Source organism: Staurois parvus, unplaced genomic scaffold (assembly GCF_062004578.1).
Source record: "Staurois parvus isolate SC_StPar_1 unplaced genomic scaffold, SC_StPar_1.0 ptg001148l, whole genome shotgun sequence".
In the NCBI taxonomy this organism is placed as follows: Eukaryota; Metazoa; Chordata; class Amphibia; order Anura; family Ranidae; genus Staurois; species Staurois parvus.
The window spans coordinates 42,304-58,168 of NW_028318944.1; the positions used below are offsets into that span (position 1 = coordinate 42,304).

General features: G+C 48.3%; 1 protein-coding gene across 1 annotated transcript in view; it reads left to right on the forward strand.

Annotated features, from left to right (window-relative positions):
• The window catches only part of SNX17 (sorting nexin 17), a 42,540-nt gene extending 28,215 nt beyond the window's left edge, over positions 1-14,325 (forward strand). The window contains exons 11-15 of the mRNA XM_089659326.1: positions 3,583-3,699; positions 5,525-5,602; positions 5,845-5,919; positions 6,003-6,044; positions 7,339-14,325. Of these exons, the coding sequence (XP_089515452.1) occupies positions 3,583-3,699; positions 5,525-5,602; positions 5,845-5,919; positions 6,003-6,044; positions 7,339-7,458 (432 nt within the window). The 3' untranslated portion in view covers positions 7,459-14,325. The remainder of the gene's footprint in view (positions 1-3,582; positions 3,700-5,524; positions 5,603-5,844; positions 5,920-6,002; positions 6,045-7,338) is intronic.
• The last annotated feature ends 1,540 nt before the right edge of the window (positions 14,326-15,865 follow it).

A 15,865-nucleotide genomic window follows, 5' to 3' on the forward strand; every position in this document is an offset into this window, starting at 1 on the left:
GCGTTGGAGGACGAGGAGATAGAGAAGGTGATCAGGTTGTGGTCAGAGAGAGGGAAGGGGGTGTTAGTGAGGTTGTGGGGAGCGCAGCGGTTGGAGAAGACAAGGTCCAGGATATTTCCGTCGGAGTGGGTGGTGGATTGTATGCACTGTGCAAGTGCAAAGGAGGAGGTTAGGTGGAGGAGGCGGGCTGTGTCCGGGTTGTCGAGGTTGACAGGGATGTTGAAATCCCCAAGAATTATGGTGGGTAGCTCAGAGGAGAGGAAGAAGGGTAGCCAGGAGGAGAAGTCATCCAGGAAGCGGGGTATGGATCCAGGAGGCCGGTATATCACAGCAATCTTCAGGGGGGTTGGGGAGAATAGTCGGAGGCAGTGGGCCTCGAAGGAGGAGAAGGATAGGGAGGGGGGGTTTGAGAGGACTCGGAAGGTGCTCTGCGGTGACAGGAGCAGACCAACCCCACCACCTTTACGACCGTTAGGCCTGGGTGAGTGGGTCCAGGTGAGACCTCCATAGGAGAGTGCAGCAGGGGAGGTAGAATCAGTGGGCTGGATCCAGGTTTCTGTGATCGCCAGGAGGTTGAGGGAGCGGGAAGCAAAGAGGTCGTGGATGGCGGTAAGCTTGTTGCACACCGAACGGGCGTTCAGGAGTGCACATGAAAATGGGGGGGAGATTTTAGGGAGCAGGGGGACAGATACTAAGTTGTGGGGGTTGCAGTAGGACGTGGAGGTGGGAGTGTGTTGAGCGGGTGAGGGAGGTGGAGGGCCAGGATTCGGGGAGATGTCCCCCGCGGCTAGGAGGAGGAGAAGGGTGAGAAAGGTGGCATGGGAGCGGGATGTGCAGGAGCGTGAGAAACTCCTAGTGGAGGTGTTGGGGTCAGTGGGAGAGCGGAGTAATAGGAGGAGGTGGTGGGTGCCATAGAGGGGTGAGGGAAGCAGTGAGGACACGATATACAAATGTTTGGGAGGGGCAGAGGGATATAGTGAATGGATTTTGGGAATGGAGGAGAGGAAAATGAGAAGGAGGAGTGGAAGAGACATTTTGGGGAGGTGAAGAGAGCAATAGTAGGGAGATGATAGCAGTGAGGGGGAGATGTACAGGTTGTGGGGTGGAGCAGAGGGGTAAAGAAATTAGATTTGGGAACAGAGGGTAGTAATATGATAAGGAGAAGAGGGGTGTATTATATAAAGGTACACGGAGTGGGTCTCAGGCATGTAAGAGGTTTCCCAGGGTGTTTGCTTGCAGTCTTCCAGCGTGCAGTAGAGTTTCTTGCTGTTGTGTCTTCCTGCTGCTTGAGTTCTCCTGCTTTAATTCAACTGCTGCGTTTAACTGCTTCTTCTATGCACTCGTTCTAAGCCGCACTCTGCTGCGTTTAACTGCTTCTTCTATGCACTCGTTCTAAGCCGCACTCTGCTGCGTTTAACTGCTTCTTCTATGCACTCGTTCTAAGCCGCACTCTGCTGCGTTTAACTGCTTCTTCTATGCACTCGTTCTAAGCCGCACTCAATCTGAAGCAGCACCCCCATCAGAGACTGTGCCCCCCATCAGAGATCTCCCCCATGAGCTGATCTAAATTTATAGGGAGATGCTCAAATGAGCATTCAGCTCCACCCCAATTAGAAGCTGATAAAGATCACATGAGTAGTGGGGGATGATTCTCTCAGGAAACAGACACCAATCGTAAAACGGGTGCAGCTGGAGGTGAGAGCTGGTCAACATATACACAAATATAAATACACCATTTGTTCTGAATATAGCAGGAGTCAATGCGTTTTGGAGTTAAGAGTGGAGGTAGGAGAAAGGTGCATTTACCCAGGAGGAAGGCAGCAGGAGTCAATGCGTTTTGGAGGTAAGAGTGGAGGTAGGAGAAAGGTGCATTTACCTGTGAAAGTAGAGAAGGCATAATTAGATTGCTGCGTTCAACTGCTTCTTCTATGCACTCGTTCTAAGCCGCACTCAATCTGAAGCAGCACCCCCATCAGAGACTGTGCCCCCCATCAGAGATCTCCCCCATAAGAAACTTCCTGTTTTAGGACAAATATCTAGAGTAATAACGGGACTTCCTGTTCTACAACGACCAAGTAGGGTAATAACGGGACTTCCTGTTTTAGGACAGCCAAGAAGGGCAATAAAGGAACTTCCTGTTGTAGGACTACCAAGTAGGGTAATAAGGGGACTTCCTGTTTTAGGACAACCAACTAGAGTAACAACAGAACTTTCTGTTCTACAACAACCAAGTAGGGTGATAAAGGGACTTCCTGTTCTACGACGACCAAGTAGGGTAATAACCGGACTTCCAGTTCTACGACGACCAAGTAGCGTAATAACGGGACTTCCAGTTCTACAATGACCAAGTAAGGTAATAACGGGACTTCCAGTTCTACGACGACCAAGTAGAGTAATAACGGGACTTCCAGTTCTACAATGACCAAGTAGGGTAATAACGGGACTTCCAGTTCTACAATGACCAAGTAGGGTAATAACGGGACTTCCAGTTCTACAATGACCAAGTAGGGTAATAACGGGACTTCCAGTTCTATGACGGCCAAGTAGGGTAATAACGGGACTTCCAGTTCTATGATGACCAAGTAGGGTTCTACAATGACCAAGTATGGTAATAACGGGACTTCCAGTTCTACGACGACCAAGTAGAGTAATAACGGGACTTCCAGTTCTACAATGACCAAGTAGGGTAATAACGGGACTTCCAGTTCTACAATGACCAAGTAGGGTAATAACGGGACTTCCAGTTCTACAATGACCAAGTAGGGTAATAACGGGACTTCCAGTTCTATGACGGCCAAGTAGGGTAATAACGGGACTTCCAGTTCTATGATGACCAAGTAGGGTAATAACGGGACTTCCAGTTCTATGATGACCAAGTAGGGTAATAACGGGACTTCCAGTTCTACGACGCCCAAGTAGGGTAATAACAGGACTTCCAGTTCTACGACGACCAAGTAGGGTAATAACGGGACTTCCAGTTCTACGACGACCAAGTAGAGTAATAACGGGACTTCCAGTTCTACAATGACCAAGTATGGTAATAACGGGACTTTCGGTTCTACGACGACCAAGTATGGTAATAACGGGACTTCCAGTTCTACGACGACCAAGTAGAGTAATAACGGGACTTCCAGTTCTACGACGACCAAGTAGAGTAATAACGGGACTTCCAGTTCTACAATGACCAAGTATGGTAATAACGGGACTTTCTGTTCTACGACGACCAAGTATGGTAATAACGGGACTTTCTGTTCTACGACGACCAAGTATGGTAATAACGGGACTTTCGGTTCTACGGCGACCAAGTATGGTAATAACGGGACTTCCAGTTCTACGATGACCAAGTAGGGTAATAATGGGACTTTCTGTTCTACGACGACCAAGTGGTGTAATAACGGGACTTCCTGTTCCATGATGACCATATATGGTAATGACAAGACATACCGTTCGAGGATGAGCATGTCTGGGTATAACAAAACATCCTTACAATGTGGAAATAATGAACAGCTCAGGGCGTGTGACCTTTTATCTGACTTTAGCAGGAGATCTTTTCCAGTAACATAATGTTCCATTGGTATCAAGGTCCCCTTTAGCAATGGTGCCGGCAGCCCCAACAAGACAGAGGCCCGTCTGGAACTGGCCTTCGAGTACTTGATGAGCAAAGACCGGCTACAGTGGATCACTATCTCCAGCCCGCAGGTGAGATCCCACCCTGTGTAATGGGAAGCGTTGCTATGGGCCGATGATGGTATTATCCTGTATAGGGGAATACACGTATATGATGGTGTCACCCTGTATAGGGGAATACACGTATATGATGGTGTCACCCTGAATAGGGGAATGCATGTATAGGGTGGTTTCACCCTGTACAGGGGAATACACATATATGATGGTGTCACCCTGTATAGGGGAATACAGGTACATGACGATATCCTGTATAGGGGAATACAGGTACGTGACGGAGTCGCCCTGTATAGGGGAATACAGGTACATGACGATATCCTGTATAGGGGAATACAGGTACGTGACGGAGTCGCCCTGTATAGGGGAATACAGGTACGTGACGGAGTCGCCCTGTATAGGGGAATACAGGTACGTGACGGAGTCGCCCTGTATAGGGGAATACAGGTACGTGACTGAGTCGCCCTGTATAGGGGAATACAGGTACGTGACGGAGTCGCCCTGTATAGGGGAATACAGGTACGTGACGGAGTCGCCCTGTATAGGGGAATACAGGTACGTGACGGAGTCGCCCTGTATAGGGGAATACAGGTACGTGACTGAGTCGCCCTGTATAGGGGAATACAGGTACGTGACGGAGTCGCCCTGTATAGGGGAATACAGGTACGTGACGGAGTCGCCCTGTATAGGGGAATACAGGTACGTGACGGAGTCGCCCTGTATAGGGGAATACAGGTACGTGACGGAGTCGCCCTGTATAGGGGAATACAGGTACGTGACGGAGTCGCCCTGTATAGGGGAATACAGGTACGTGACGGAGTCGCCCTGTATAGGGGAATACAGGTACGTGACGGAGTCGCCCTGTATAGGGGAATACAGGTACGTGACGGAGTCGCCCTGTATAGGGGAATACAGGTACGTGACGGAGTCGCCCTGTATAGGGGAATACAGGTACGTGACGGAGTCGCCCTGTATAGGGGAATACAGGTACGTGACGGAGTCGCCCTGTATAGGGGAATACAGGTACGTGACGGAGTCGCCCTGTATAGGGGAATACAGGTACGTGACGGAGTCGCCCTGTATAGGGGAATACAGGTACGTGACGGAGTCGCCCTGTATAGGGGAATACAGGTACGTGACGGAGTCGCCCTGTATAGGGGAATACAGGTACGTGACGGAGTCGCCCTGTATAGGGGAATACAGGTACGTGACGGAGTCGCCCTGTATAGGGGAATACAGGTACGTGACGGAGTCGCCCTGTATAGGGGAATACAGGTACGTGACGGAGTCGCCCTGTATAGGGGAATACAGGTACGTGACGGAGTCGCCCTGTATAGGGGAATACAGGTACGTGACGGAGTCGCCCTGTATAGGGGAATACAGGTACGTGACGGAGTCGCCCTGTATAGGGGAATACAGGTAGGTGACGGAGTCGCCCTGTATAGGGGAATACAGGTAGGTGACGGAGTCGCCCTGTATAGGGGAATACAGGTAGGTGACGATGTCGCCCTGTATAGGGGAATACAGGTAGGTGACGGAGTCGCCCTGTATAGGGGAATACACGTACGCGACGGTGTCGCCCTGTATAGGGGAATACACGTACGCGACGGTGTCGCCCTGTATAGGGGAATACACGTACGCGACGGTGTCGCCCTGTATAGGGGAATACACGTACGCGACGGTGTCGCCCTGTATAGGGGAATACACGTACGCGACGGTGTCGCCCTGTATAGGGGAATACACGTACGCGACGGTGTCGCCCTGTATAGGGGAATACACGTACGCGACGGTGTCGCCCTGTATAGGGGAATACACGTATATGATAATTTTTCTTTCCTTCCAGGCTATAATGATGAGTATCTGCTTACAGTCAATGGTGGATGAACTGATGGTGAAGAAGTCTGGAGGCACCATTAAAAAGGTAAAGTGATGGAACGAGAGGATGGGATGGAAGGCATTGTAGAGGGTGTTGGGATTGGGGTGTTCTCTGTTAATGGAGGGAGGGCTGTACTGTGTGTACAGAGGACAGTGAGGAGTGTACAGCGTATACAGGGTGGAGGGCTAATATGTGTACATAGGAGGGTGGCTGTGGATATACAGACTTTACTGTGTTGATGTGCTCTGCACTGTGTATTACATTGGACTTGTTCTCACCATCGGTAGATGTCTCGGAAGAGGCAGTCGTGTTTGGTGCGGCGGGTAGACAGTCAGCAGGCAGTGAAGTCTCCCCCTCTCCTGGTAAATATATATTTCATCTGCCTGTATATCCGTCTGCTGTCCTCTCCTCCATCCCTCTGATGAATGTCTCTTTTCATCCCCAGGACTCTCCGGATTCAACCCGGGAGCCCATCGCCAAGTTATCGGTGAGTTTGTGTTCATTGCTGCAGAACTCTCGTATTGGAGAACCTCCACCTCAGCATTTGATAACAGAGGGCAATAAGTGTCCCCTTTGGCAGCACTATTCTCCATCCTGGTGGTTGCCCATGTTGTAGTTTAGCTGCCTTTTTATCATTTTTCAGCTGTGTAATAACAGGCCATAGGAATGATTACTGAGATTCTGTAATGCAACAATTCGACATCTTTGATTTGGCAAGAAGCAGAACGGCAACATCATTAATTTTCAGAAATGAGTCCCAGCCTCTGCTCAACTCAACTCTTTTTCCCATAAAGCAAAACCCCTTTCTCCCTGTGTGGCAGTATTCAGTATAGTAACCCAACCAAGGTCATAGTCTGCTGACCTTTATATCTCCATGATGGTCCCCTCGATGGTCCATCTGAGTTCCAGGTCCCCAGTGCTGAATCTGTCTATGGACCCTCTAACCTCAAGGTCCCTTTTGAGCTCCAGGTCTCCATAGTGGACCCATATAGGGTCCCACTGAACTCCAGATCTGTATAGAGGACCCATCTGGGGTCCCTTTGAACTCCAGGTCTTCATGGAGAACCTATCCATGGTCTCTCTTGAGCTTTAGCTTTCTATGGTAAACCAGTCTATGGTCTCCTTGAACTGCAAGTTTCCACAGCAGATTTCTTTGTGGTCTCATTGAATCTAGGTCCTTATAGAGGACCCATCTGGGGTCCCTGTGAACTCTAGTTTTTCATGGAAGACCTTTCTGTGATCCCTCTGAGCTTTAGGTTTCCATTGTGAACCAGTCCACGGTGTATCTGAACTCCAGGTTTTCATGGCAGATTCCTCTGTGGGCCCATTGTATCCAGATCTGTATAGAGGACTTTGAGGTCCCTCTGAACTCCAGGTCTTCATGGAGGACCTTTCTATGGTCCATCTAGGTTTTCATGGTGAACCAATCTATGGGGTTTCTGAACTCCAGGTTTCCAAAGCAGATTCCTTTGTAGTCCTGATGAACTCCAGGTTTTCATGGCGACCTGTCTATGGTCTCCCTGAGCTCTAGCCTCCATTGCGAATCCCCATCTGAGCTGTAACGTTTGCCTTCCCTCCCCAAAACAGGCTCAGTTGTGTCAGTAAAGGTATTACAGGGCCACTTTACTCTCTTAGCCCCTCCCCTTCAGATCTGTCTGTTATGTTTTTATTCCCTCCCCAGAGTAAGCTGAGCTCTGTTACTAGAGATATGACAGGAGTTCTTCACTCTCTTTAGCCCCTCCCCTGCAGATCTGTCTGTAATGTGTGCCTTCTCTCCACAGAGTAAGCTCAGCTCGGTCAGTCTCCGAGGAATCAGTAATTCCAGCTCCACCAACGACATGAGTGCCGAAGACTTTCACGGGAACTACGCCTTCGAGGGTATCGGGGATGACGACTTGTGAGGTGCCCGGGACCCCTTCCTGTGTCCTCACTTGGGATTTGTATCATCTTCATCCCAATCTCCAGCCAATGCCTTGCTCGGGAGCCATGTAGATGGCATTGTGCTCAGCACCAGCAGAAGGGAAGATAGCTTTTCCCCGTGCCCGGCTCCCACCGCCAACACTATTACTCATACAGCGCTCTGCTTGCACTTATAATTCCAAGATTTGCACAGATTGGGGGACTGCCAGGTATCCTGCCCCACCTCACACCCCCCCATCCCGCCCCTGAGCATCTGCTGCTCATCAATGATTGGTGGATTGTAATGTTCTGTTTTGAAGGCTCTCAAGGGGTTCTCGTGTCCCTTGTCCTCCTTCGCTCAGCACTTTCCGGGGCCGCTCCAAGGACCAAATGAACCCATTCTATGTATGCACAGCAGGGCCCCCTGGGAAAGGACAGCTCTGGTTTCCTCCATCGAGTGTGCGAAGTTTAGGAGCTCCAGAACACCGCAAGAAGCATCAACAGACCTCGTACGATTGGTGGGAAGGGATTGGTCTTATGAGGACAGATATCCAGACAATGTAGCAGTGTGGGACCACTTGTACCGGGTGATGTAAGGTGACACGGAGCTCCCGCTGGATTCGCCAAGCCCCTTTCCAATGAACAGAAACCAATGATCATACACATGGGGGAGGTACTTAAAGTGAAATTTTCTTTTACATGTCCAATCATATGCCAGAGGTGTTTCTTGGAACCCAGTTTGACGTTTCAAGGAGACTTCACCCACCTTACACACCTAGACTCTAGCCAAAACTTTTCTTTTTATTCTGTATGTACCAGGGCGAGGATTGTAAAATGTTTATGACTTCCTCCTGTTTTTCTGACACTCATCACCTGAATAGGAAGTGAGGGGAAATCTCCATTCATTTTGCCAGTAAATCGGATTCTTCCTCCTTCTATTAGAAGGTTTATTGTAGGGCTTCCTGTGTCTCCATTAGGGGATTTCCCTTCACTTCCTGTTGTGATAGCTGGACAGGAAGGGGTGGGATTTTCCAAGGTGTGTCTTACAAATCGACAGTGGGAATGCAATTATTTCTTGTTTTGTCTGGTACAAGGACAGGAAGGGGTGGGAGTTTGCTTATTTACGATCTATTTGGATTCCTGGACAGGAAGCAGTGAGATTTTCCTCATTTTCTGTTCTGACATCTGGTTAGGAAGCAGTGGGATTTTCCTCATTTCCTGTTCCAACATCTGGACAGGAAGCGCTGGGGTTTTCCTCATTTCCTGTTCTGACATCTGGTTAGGAAGCAGTGGGATTTTCCTCATTTCCTGTTCTGACATCTGGACAGGAAGCGCGGGGATTTTCCTCATTTCCTGTTCTGACATCTGGTTAGGAAGCGGTGGGGTTTTCCTCATTTCCTGTTCTGACATCTGGACAGGAAGAGGGGGGAATGTTCCCTTATTTCCTGTTCTGACATCTGGGGTTAGGAAGTGGTGGGATTTTCTTCACTTCCTGTTCTGACATCTGGTTAGGAAGTGGTGGGATTTTCCTCATTTCCTGTTCTGACATTTGGATAGGAAGCGGTGGGATTTTCCTCATTTCCTGTTCTGACATTTGGACAGGAAGCGGTGGGATTTTCCTAATTTCCTGTTCTGCCATCTGGACAGGAAGCGGTGGGATTTTCCTAATTTCCTGTTCTGCCATCTGGACAGAAAGGGGTGGGATTTTCCTAATTTCCTGTTCTGACATCTGGACAGGAAGCGGTGGGATTTTCCTAATTTCCTGTTCTGACATCTGGACAGGAAGCGGTGGGATTTTCCTCATTTCCTGTTCCGACATCTGGATAGGAAGCGGTGGGATTTTCCTAATTTCCTGTTCCAACATCTGGACAGGAAGTGGGGTATGTTCCCTTATTTCCTGTTCTGACATCTGTGGTTAGGAAGGGGTGGGATTTTACTCAATTTCCGTTCTAACACCTGGACAGGAAGAGGTGGAACTTCCTCATTGGCTGTTCTGTCTGATACATGGACAGGAAAGTGGAAATGTACTTATTTACGATCTTGTTTGACTTCTGGACAAGAATTGGTGGGATTTTCATAATTTCCTGGTATGACAACTGGACATTAAGCAGTGGGAATTGACTCATTTCCTGTCCTCACTGACACCTGCATAGGAATAGGTGGGATTTTACTTATCGCCTTTATTTGACCTCTGGCCATGAAGCTGTAGGATTTTACTCATTTCCTGTTCTGACACCTGGACAGGAAGCAATGGGATTTTCATTTCTTGCTCTGTCTGACATCTAGCCTGGGAGAGGTAGGAATTTCCTCATTTCTTGTCCCGTCTGGTACCTGGACAGGAAGCGGTGGAATTTTCCTCATTTCCTGTTCTGTCGGACATCTAGACAGGAAGAGGTGGGAGCTTTATTTCCTGTGCTGTCTAAAACATGGGCAGGAAGGGGTGGAAATTGACTTATTTACAATCTTGTTTGACTCCTGGACAGGATGTAGTAGGGTTTTTTTTTTTAATAATTTCTTGGTCTGAAGCCTGGATAGGAAGCGGTGGGAAATCTGACACCTGGATGGGAAACGTTGGAATTTTCCTAGTTTCTTGGTCTAACACCTTGACAGGGAAGTGGTGGGATTTTTCTAATTTCCTGTTCTTTCTGTTACCTGGACAACAAGAGGTAGGAATTTCCTGTCCTGTTGACACCTGGGTAGAAACCAGTGGGATTTTCTTCATTACCTGGTCTGAAACCTAGACGGGAAGCTGTGGGAATTTCCTCATTTCCTGTTCTGACAGCTGGACAGAGAGCGTGGGATTTTCCTCATTTCCTGTTCTGATAACTGGAGAGAAAGTCGTGGGATTTTCTTGATTACCTGGTGTGAAACCTAGACAGGAAGCTGCAGGAATTTCCTGGTGTGACACCTAGACAGGAAGCATAAGCTTTTACTGAGTTTGCAACCTTGTTTGACTCCTGGACAGGAAGCATATTGGGATGTTCCTCATATCCTGCTTTGTCAGACTCCTGGACGGGAAGCACATTGGGATGTTCCTCATATCCTGCTCTGTCAAACTCCTGGACGGGAAGCACATTGGGATTTTCCTCATTTCCTGCTCTGTCAGACTCCTGGACGGGAAGCATATTGGGATTTTCCTCATTTCCTGCTCTGTCAGACTCCTGGACGGGAAGCATATTGGGATTTTCCTCATTTCCTGCTCTGTCAGACTCCTGGACGGGAAGCACATTGGGATTTTCCTCATTTCCTGCTCTGTCAGACTCCTGGACGGGAAGCATATTGGGATTTTCCTCATTTCCTGCTCTGTCAGACTCCTGGACGGGAAGCATATTGGGATTTTCCTCATTTCCTGCTCTGTCAGACTCCTGGACGGGAAGCACATTGGGATTTTCCTCATTTTCTGCTCTGTCAGACTCCTGGACGGGAAGCATATTGGGATTTTCCTCATTTCCTGCTCTGTCAGACTCCCGGACGGGAAGCATATTGGGATTTTCCTTGTTTCCTGTTCTGACACCTAGAGAGGAGGAAGTGGGAATATTCTCATTTCCTGTTCTGTTTGACACCTGGAAAGGAATGGGGTGGCATTTTACTTATTTATGATTCTGACTGTTGGACAGGAGCCTATGGGATTTTACTCATTTCCTGTTTGACACCTGGACAAGAAAGAGGGGGGGGATTTTTACTTATTTCCTATCTTGATTCCTGGATAAGAAGTAAGTAGTGTCATTTTCCTGGGTACCTGTTGTGTCTGACACCCATCAAAGAGACAGGAAGTGAGCAGTAATGCCTGAAATGGGGACACAGCAGTGTAACCTGAGACTCTTCTACACCTAAAGGATAATTTATGATGGATTTGGGTCCTGAGTAAGTTGGCTTCCTGCCTGGCACCCATAGCCCTCCTTTTCTTGCCATACACAGACTGGGACAGATTGCAGATTGATGTGATGGGGAATAGATTTTGTCTGTTCCCAGAGTCCATAGATGTTCAGATCTTTCACCCAGTCTTTATAAGGTGGCCTCACCTGCTAGGGCTTGGTCGATGTGAAAAGATTTTCCAGCATCCTGGTCAATAGTTGAGCAGCCATCCCCTCCAGTGCTAGGAAATGCTCGCTAGGGTGGAGATGGAAAGTTCACCTCTTTCTGACTCACAAAAGTATAAATGCCAATAAATTGAATTGGTGGCCATGGGAGAACAAATAGCATGTCTCTACACCTCCATATAGAAAGCCAGTGCCACCTGATTGGCAGAATCTATGTCTGAATCTGATGCGTAGCCTGCATTTAAACTGCAACTCAAGACAAATCTATTTTAGGTGGTGTGGGGAAGAGCTAAAAACCATTGTATGTGACCCACGTTGGGTGATTTCCTCTCAGTTCCTGTCCATAACAAACAGGAAGTGAACAAAAATTTCCACAGAGTGAGGAAATCTTAGAACTGAGATTTGCCACCAGAGCAATGGTCCCCAGTGGGAGGTTTCCCCTCACTTCCTGTTTAGAAGACACAGCAGGAAGTGAGTGGAACCCCACCACTGACCATTATCACTGGAGCAGAAGTCTTAAGTGGGAGATTCCCTCCTGACTTCCTGTCCAGAACACAACAGGCAGTAAGGAAATTCAGTGCGGGGGACCCCCTCCATTGAAAGTTGGTACTGAAGCAGAAGTCTGAAGTGGGAGATTGCCACCCTGACTTCCTGTCCAGACCCAACTAATAGTGATGATTAGGCCATGCCCCAGACCAATCTATCTCTGCTTTGTAAGTTGTACAATCAGATTGTAATATGTTTGACCAGCAGATCTGCCCCAACTTCGTCCATTCACTGCCTTCCTGGAACTAACACGGTGAAGGTCAAAAGAAAGACCCACCTCCCCTTGTGTCTCCAGTTATCACCCAGATAGAGCACTAACGCTACAGAGGGTCAGAGGACAGACCCCCCCACCTTGTGTCTCCAGTTTTTGCCCAAATAGGGAATTGAGTAACACTGTGAAGATCAGAGGAAAGAGCCATCTCCTCTCATGTTTCCCGTTATCTCTCAGATGGAGGGTAACACTGCAGAGGATTATGGGAGAGACCTACAGCCCTACTGTGGCTCCAGTTATCTCTAAGATGGGGATCTAACATTGCAGGGAGTCGGAGGAGAAACTCAACCTTTTGTGTCTCTAGTTATATGCCAGATAGGGAACGAACACCGTGGGCGTCAAATGAGAGACCTACCTTCCCTTTTGTTTCCAGTCATCTTCCAGATGGGGAACTAACACTGTAGAGGACAGACCCACCTCCTCATGGTATCAGTTATCTGCCAGATAGAGAATTAACACTGTGGAGGCGAGACACACTTCCCTTGTGTCTTTAGGTACCTGCCAGATGGGGAACTAACGCCTAAAGAGTTTTAGGTCAGATCCACCTTGACTTGTCTCCAGTTATCTTCCAGATGGGGAACGAACACCTATTTTTAGGACAGCTCTACCTTGACTTGTCTCCAGTTATCTTCCAGATGGGGAACTAACGCCTAAAGAGTTTTAGGTCAGATCCACCTTGACTTGTCTCCAGTTATTTTCCAGATGGGGAACGAACACCTATTATTAGGACAGCTCTACCTCGACTTGTCTCCAGTTATCTTCCAGATAGGGAACTAACCCTGCAGTGGTCAGAGATGAGACACATTTCCCCTTGTGTCTCCAGTCATCTCCTAGTTGGGGACTAACACCTCTGAGTCAGCATAGAGACCCACCATCTCTCATGTCTTAAATTATCTCCCAGACGAGGAACTAATACTGCTGGGGTCAGACCCACTCTATCATGTCTCATTGGAGGAGGGACCCACCTCACCTCATGTCTCCAATCTCCCAGATGGAGAACACTGCAGAGGGTCAGAGGAGAGACCCACCTCCCCTTGTGTCTCCAGTTATCTCCAAGATGGGGAACTAACACTGCAGGGAGTTGGAGGAAAAACCCACTCTTGTGTCTCCTGCTATCTGCCAGATAGGGAACTAACACTGTACAACAGAGGAGAGACCCACCTCCCCTCATTTCTCCAATTAGCTCCCAGATGGGGAGCCAACACTGCTGAGGATTAGCAGACAAAGCCCCCCCAGGTCATCAGTTATCTGCTAGATAGGGAGTGAAGACTGTGGAGACAGGAGGCAAGAAGCGCTTTATTTGTTACCTGCCAGAGGAGGAACTAACAATACAAGAGTCATAGGACAAATCCAGCTCCCCTTGTGTCTCCAGTTATCTTCCGGAGATGGGAAACTAACCCTGCAGTAGTCAGAGGAGAGACCCACCTCCCGTTGTGTCTTCAGTTATCTCCCAGTTGGGGATCTAACACTGAGTCTGAGGAGAGACACACCATCCCTCAGGTCTCCGGTTATCTCCCAGCTGGGAAACTGACTAATACTGCTGGGGTAAGAGACCCAGCTCACCTCATGTCTCCAGTCTCCCAGATGGGAAATTAACACTGCAGAGGGTCAGCAGACAGACCCACCTCCCCCGATGTGTCCATGTATCTAACAAATGGGGAACACTGAGGAAGTCCAAGGACAGACCTACCTCCCCTTGTGTCTCGTCAGAGGAGAGGCCCAGACCCAAACCATGCCAGCCGTCTCCAATCTCTCAGAAGGGCCAAAATACCCCAATATTCCCATTTACCTCTTGATTGCCAAATAAGTATTAGCTGAAGATGTGTATATATATAAATATATAAGATACTCTAAATGATTTTCTATCAGTAGACGGAGCATCCCGTCTGTGCACCGATCTGTCCTACCGTTTCACTCGCTTCTACTTAGAAATCGCCGTGTCTACAGATTAAGCTGATTGACTCTCTTCCAGTAATATGAAATCTGTTTACATTAAATGGAATCACAGCCGAGCCTCAGTCTCTTTATTATCAGAATGATGTTAAAGTGGACCTGTCACCACAGCAATGAATACATTCCTGGCTTGTCACAATACGCATCAACAGTATCCTTTTTCAGAAAAGCTACACCTTTTATCGTTTAAAAAAAAAAAAACATCCTTGAGATCCAGTCTGTGAGTTTGCCTAGGCTGGGATGACATCATCAGTCTGTTGCAGGCAGGAGGAAACATTTCCTCACTCTCCCCCCCCAGTAATCAGACTGCAACATACTAATTTTATAGCAAGCTGCAACAGGGACTGATCTGTGTCAGACATTTGTGAACACAGCCAAGAAAGGCAAGTGTATGAAGATTTTTGTGATTGTGGCATCTCTAAAGTGGAGTTTTGGTCCAGGAAGTAGATAGTGGCCCTGGATGCTGTCTGAACAAAGATGGTGCCATCCTTATGGAGAGGAAAGCAGATGAAGGCATTGTCAGGGGGAGTACTGGGATCTCTGTGAGATACCTGGAAGTGTTACATTGACACATTACTCAGCAAGCTACATCATCATGAATATATCTTGGATGACAGGTCCTTTCATCACTGTGATGAGTGACCAGGCTGGCCACAGTGAGTGATGGGGGGTGGGACTAGGCTGTTGTGTTCCAAGTAAATAGAGAACTCTGGAGTTAAGAGCTCTCTTTAGGAAAGGTCACCTACCCATTAACCCTTAGCACCGGCATTTTTTATGGGAGCCCAAGTGTGCCTTAAAGTGAAGTTGTGCACAACTCAGTCCAGCTGTTACCTCTCAGAAAAGCCTCAATGCCCCACGAAAACTACTTACACTCTGCTATGGTGACCCAACTACTTTGTTCAAGCCCAAGACCTGCATTCTTCTCATTGGATACAACGAGAAGGCCTCTCTGGCCAAAAAGGCCTTCCTTACTGGATAGTGGGATGCTAGTGGCCATGTGCTAGCCTGAGCCGTTTGCAAGTCCCCCTATCCAATCAGGAGGGCCTCTCTATCTTAAAAGGTCCTCCTCACTGGTTAGAAGTATGGTAGTGCATTCGGTCTCAGCTGCTGCACCGAAGAGGCTTTTCTGTAGAAGGGGAGGAAATTACTTCTGGGTGGAAGACAGGTTTACCTGAAAATGAGGACAAAATCTAGCAGATGCCATTGCTCACTAGAGGTGCCACCTCCAGAGCTGTCATCACATAGTGAGTCAATGACCTGGAAAAAGCATATTGACAGTAGAGTCTTTGGTCCTGTCCTGCATACAGTTGCAGGTCAGTAGCTCTTTGGGCAGCAGGGCCAGGATGGAGATGACAGTCCTAAAGTCTGCATCTGGTAAAAAGCAAGGCAACCACAGCTCCCATATTCTGCTCATCACAGATCTTTTTTCATTGTGAAGGTCATAAATACAGTATTTCCTCACAACCAATGGCCGCGGCACAGATGTGTGTCAGCTCCCCATCTTCCGATACCCAAAAGACGCTCCACCGGTGGTACACTTAATGGCCCCAGCTCTGAATAGTCCCCTTCAGTGTGTGACCGCTCCCTGACCTCCAATAC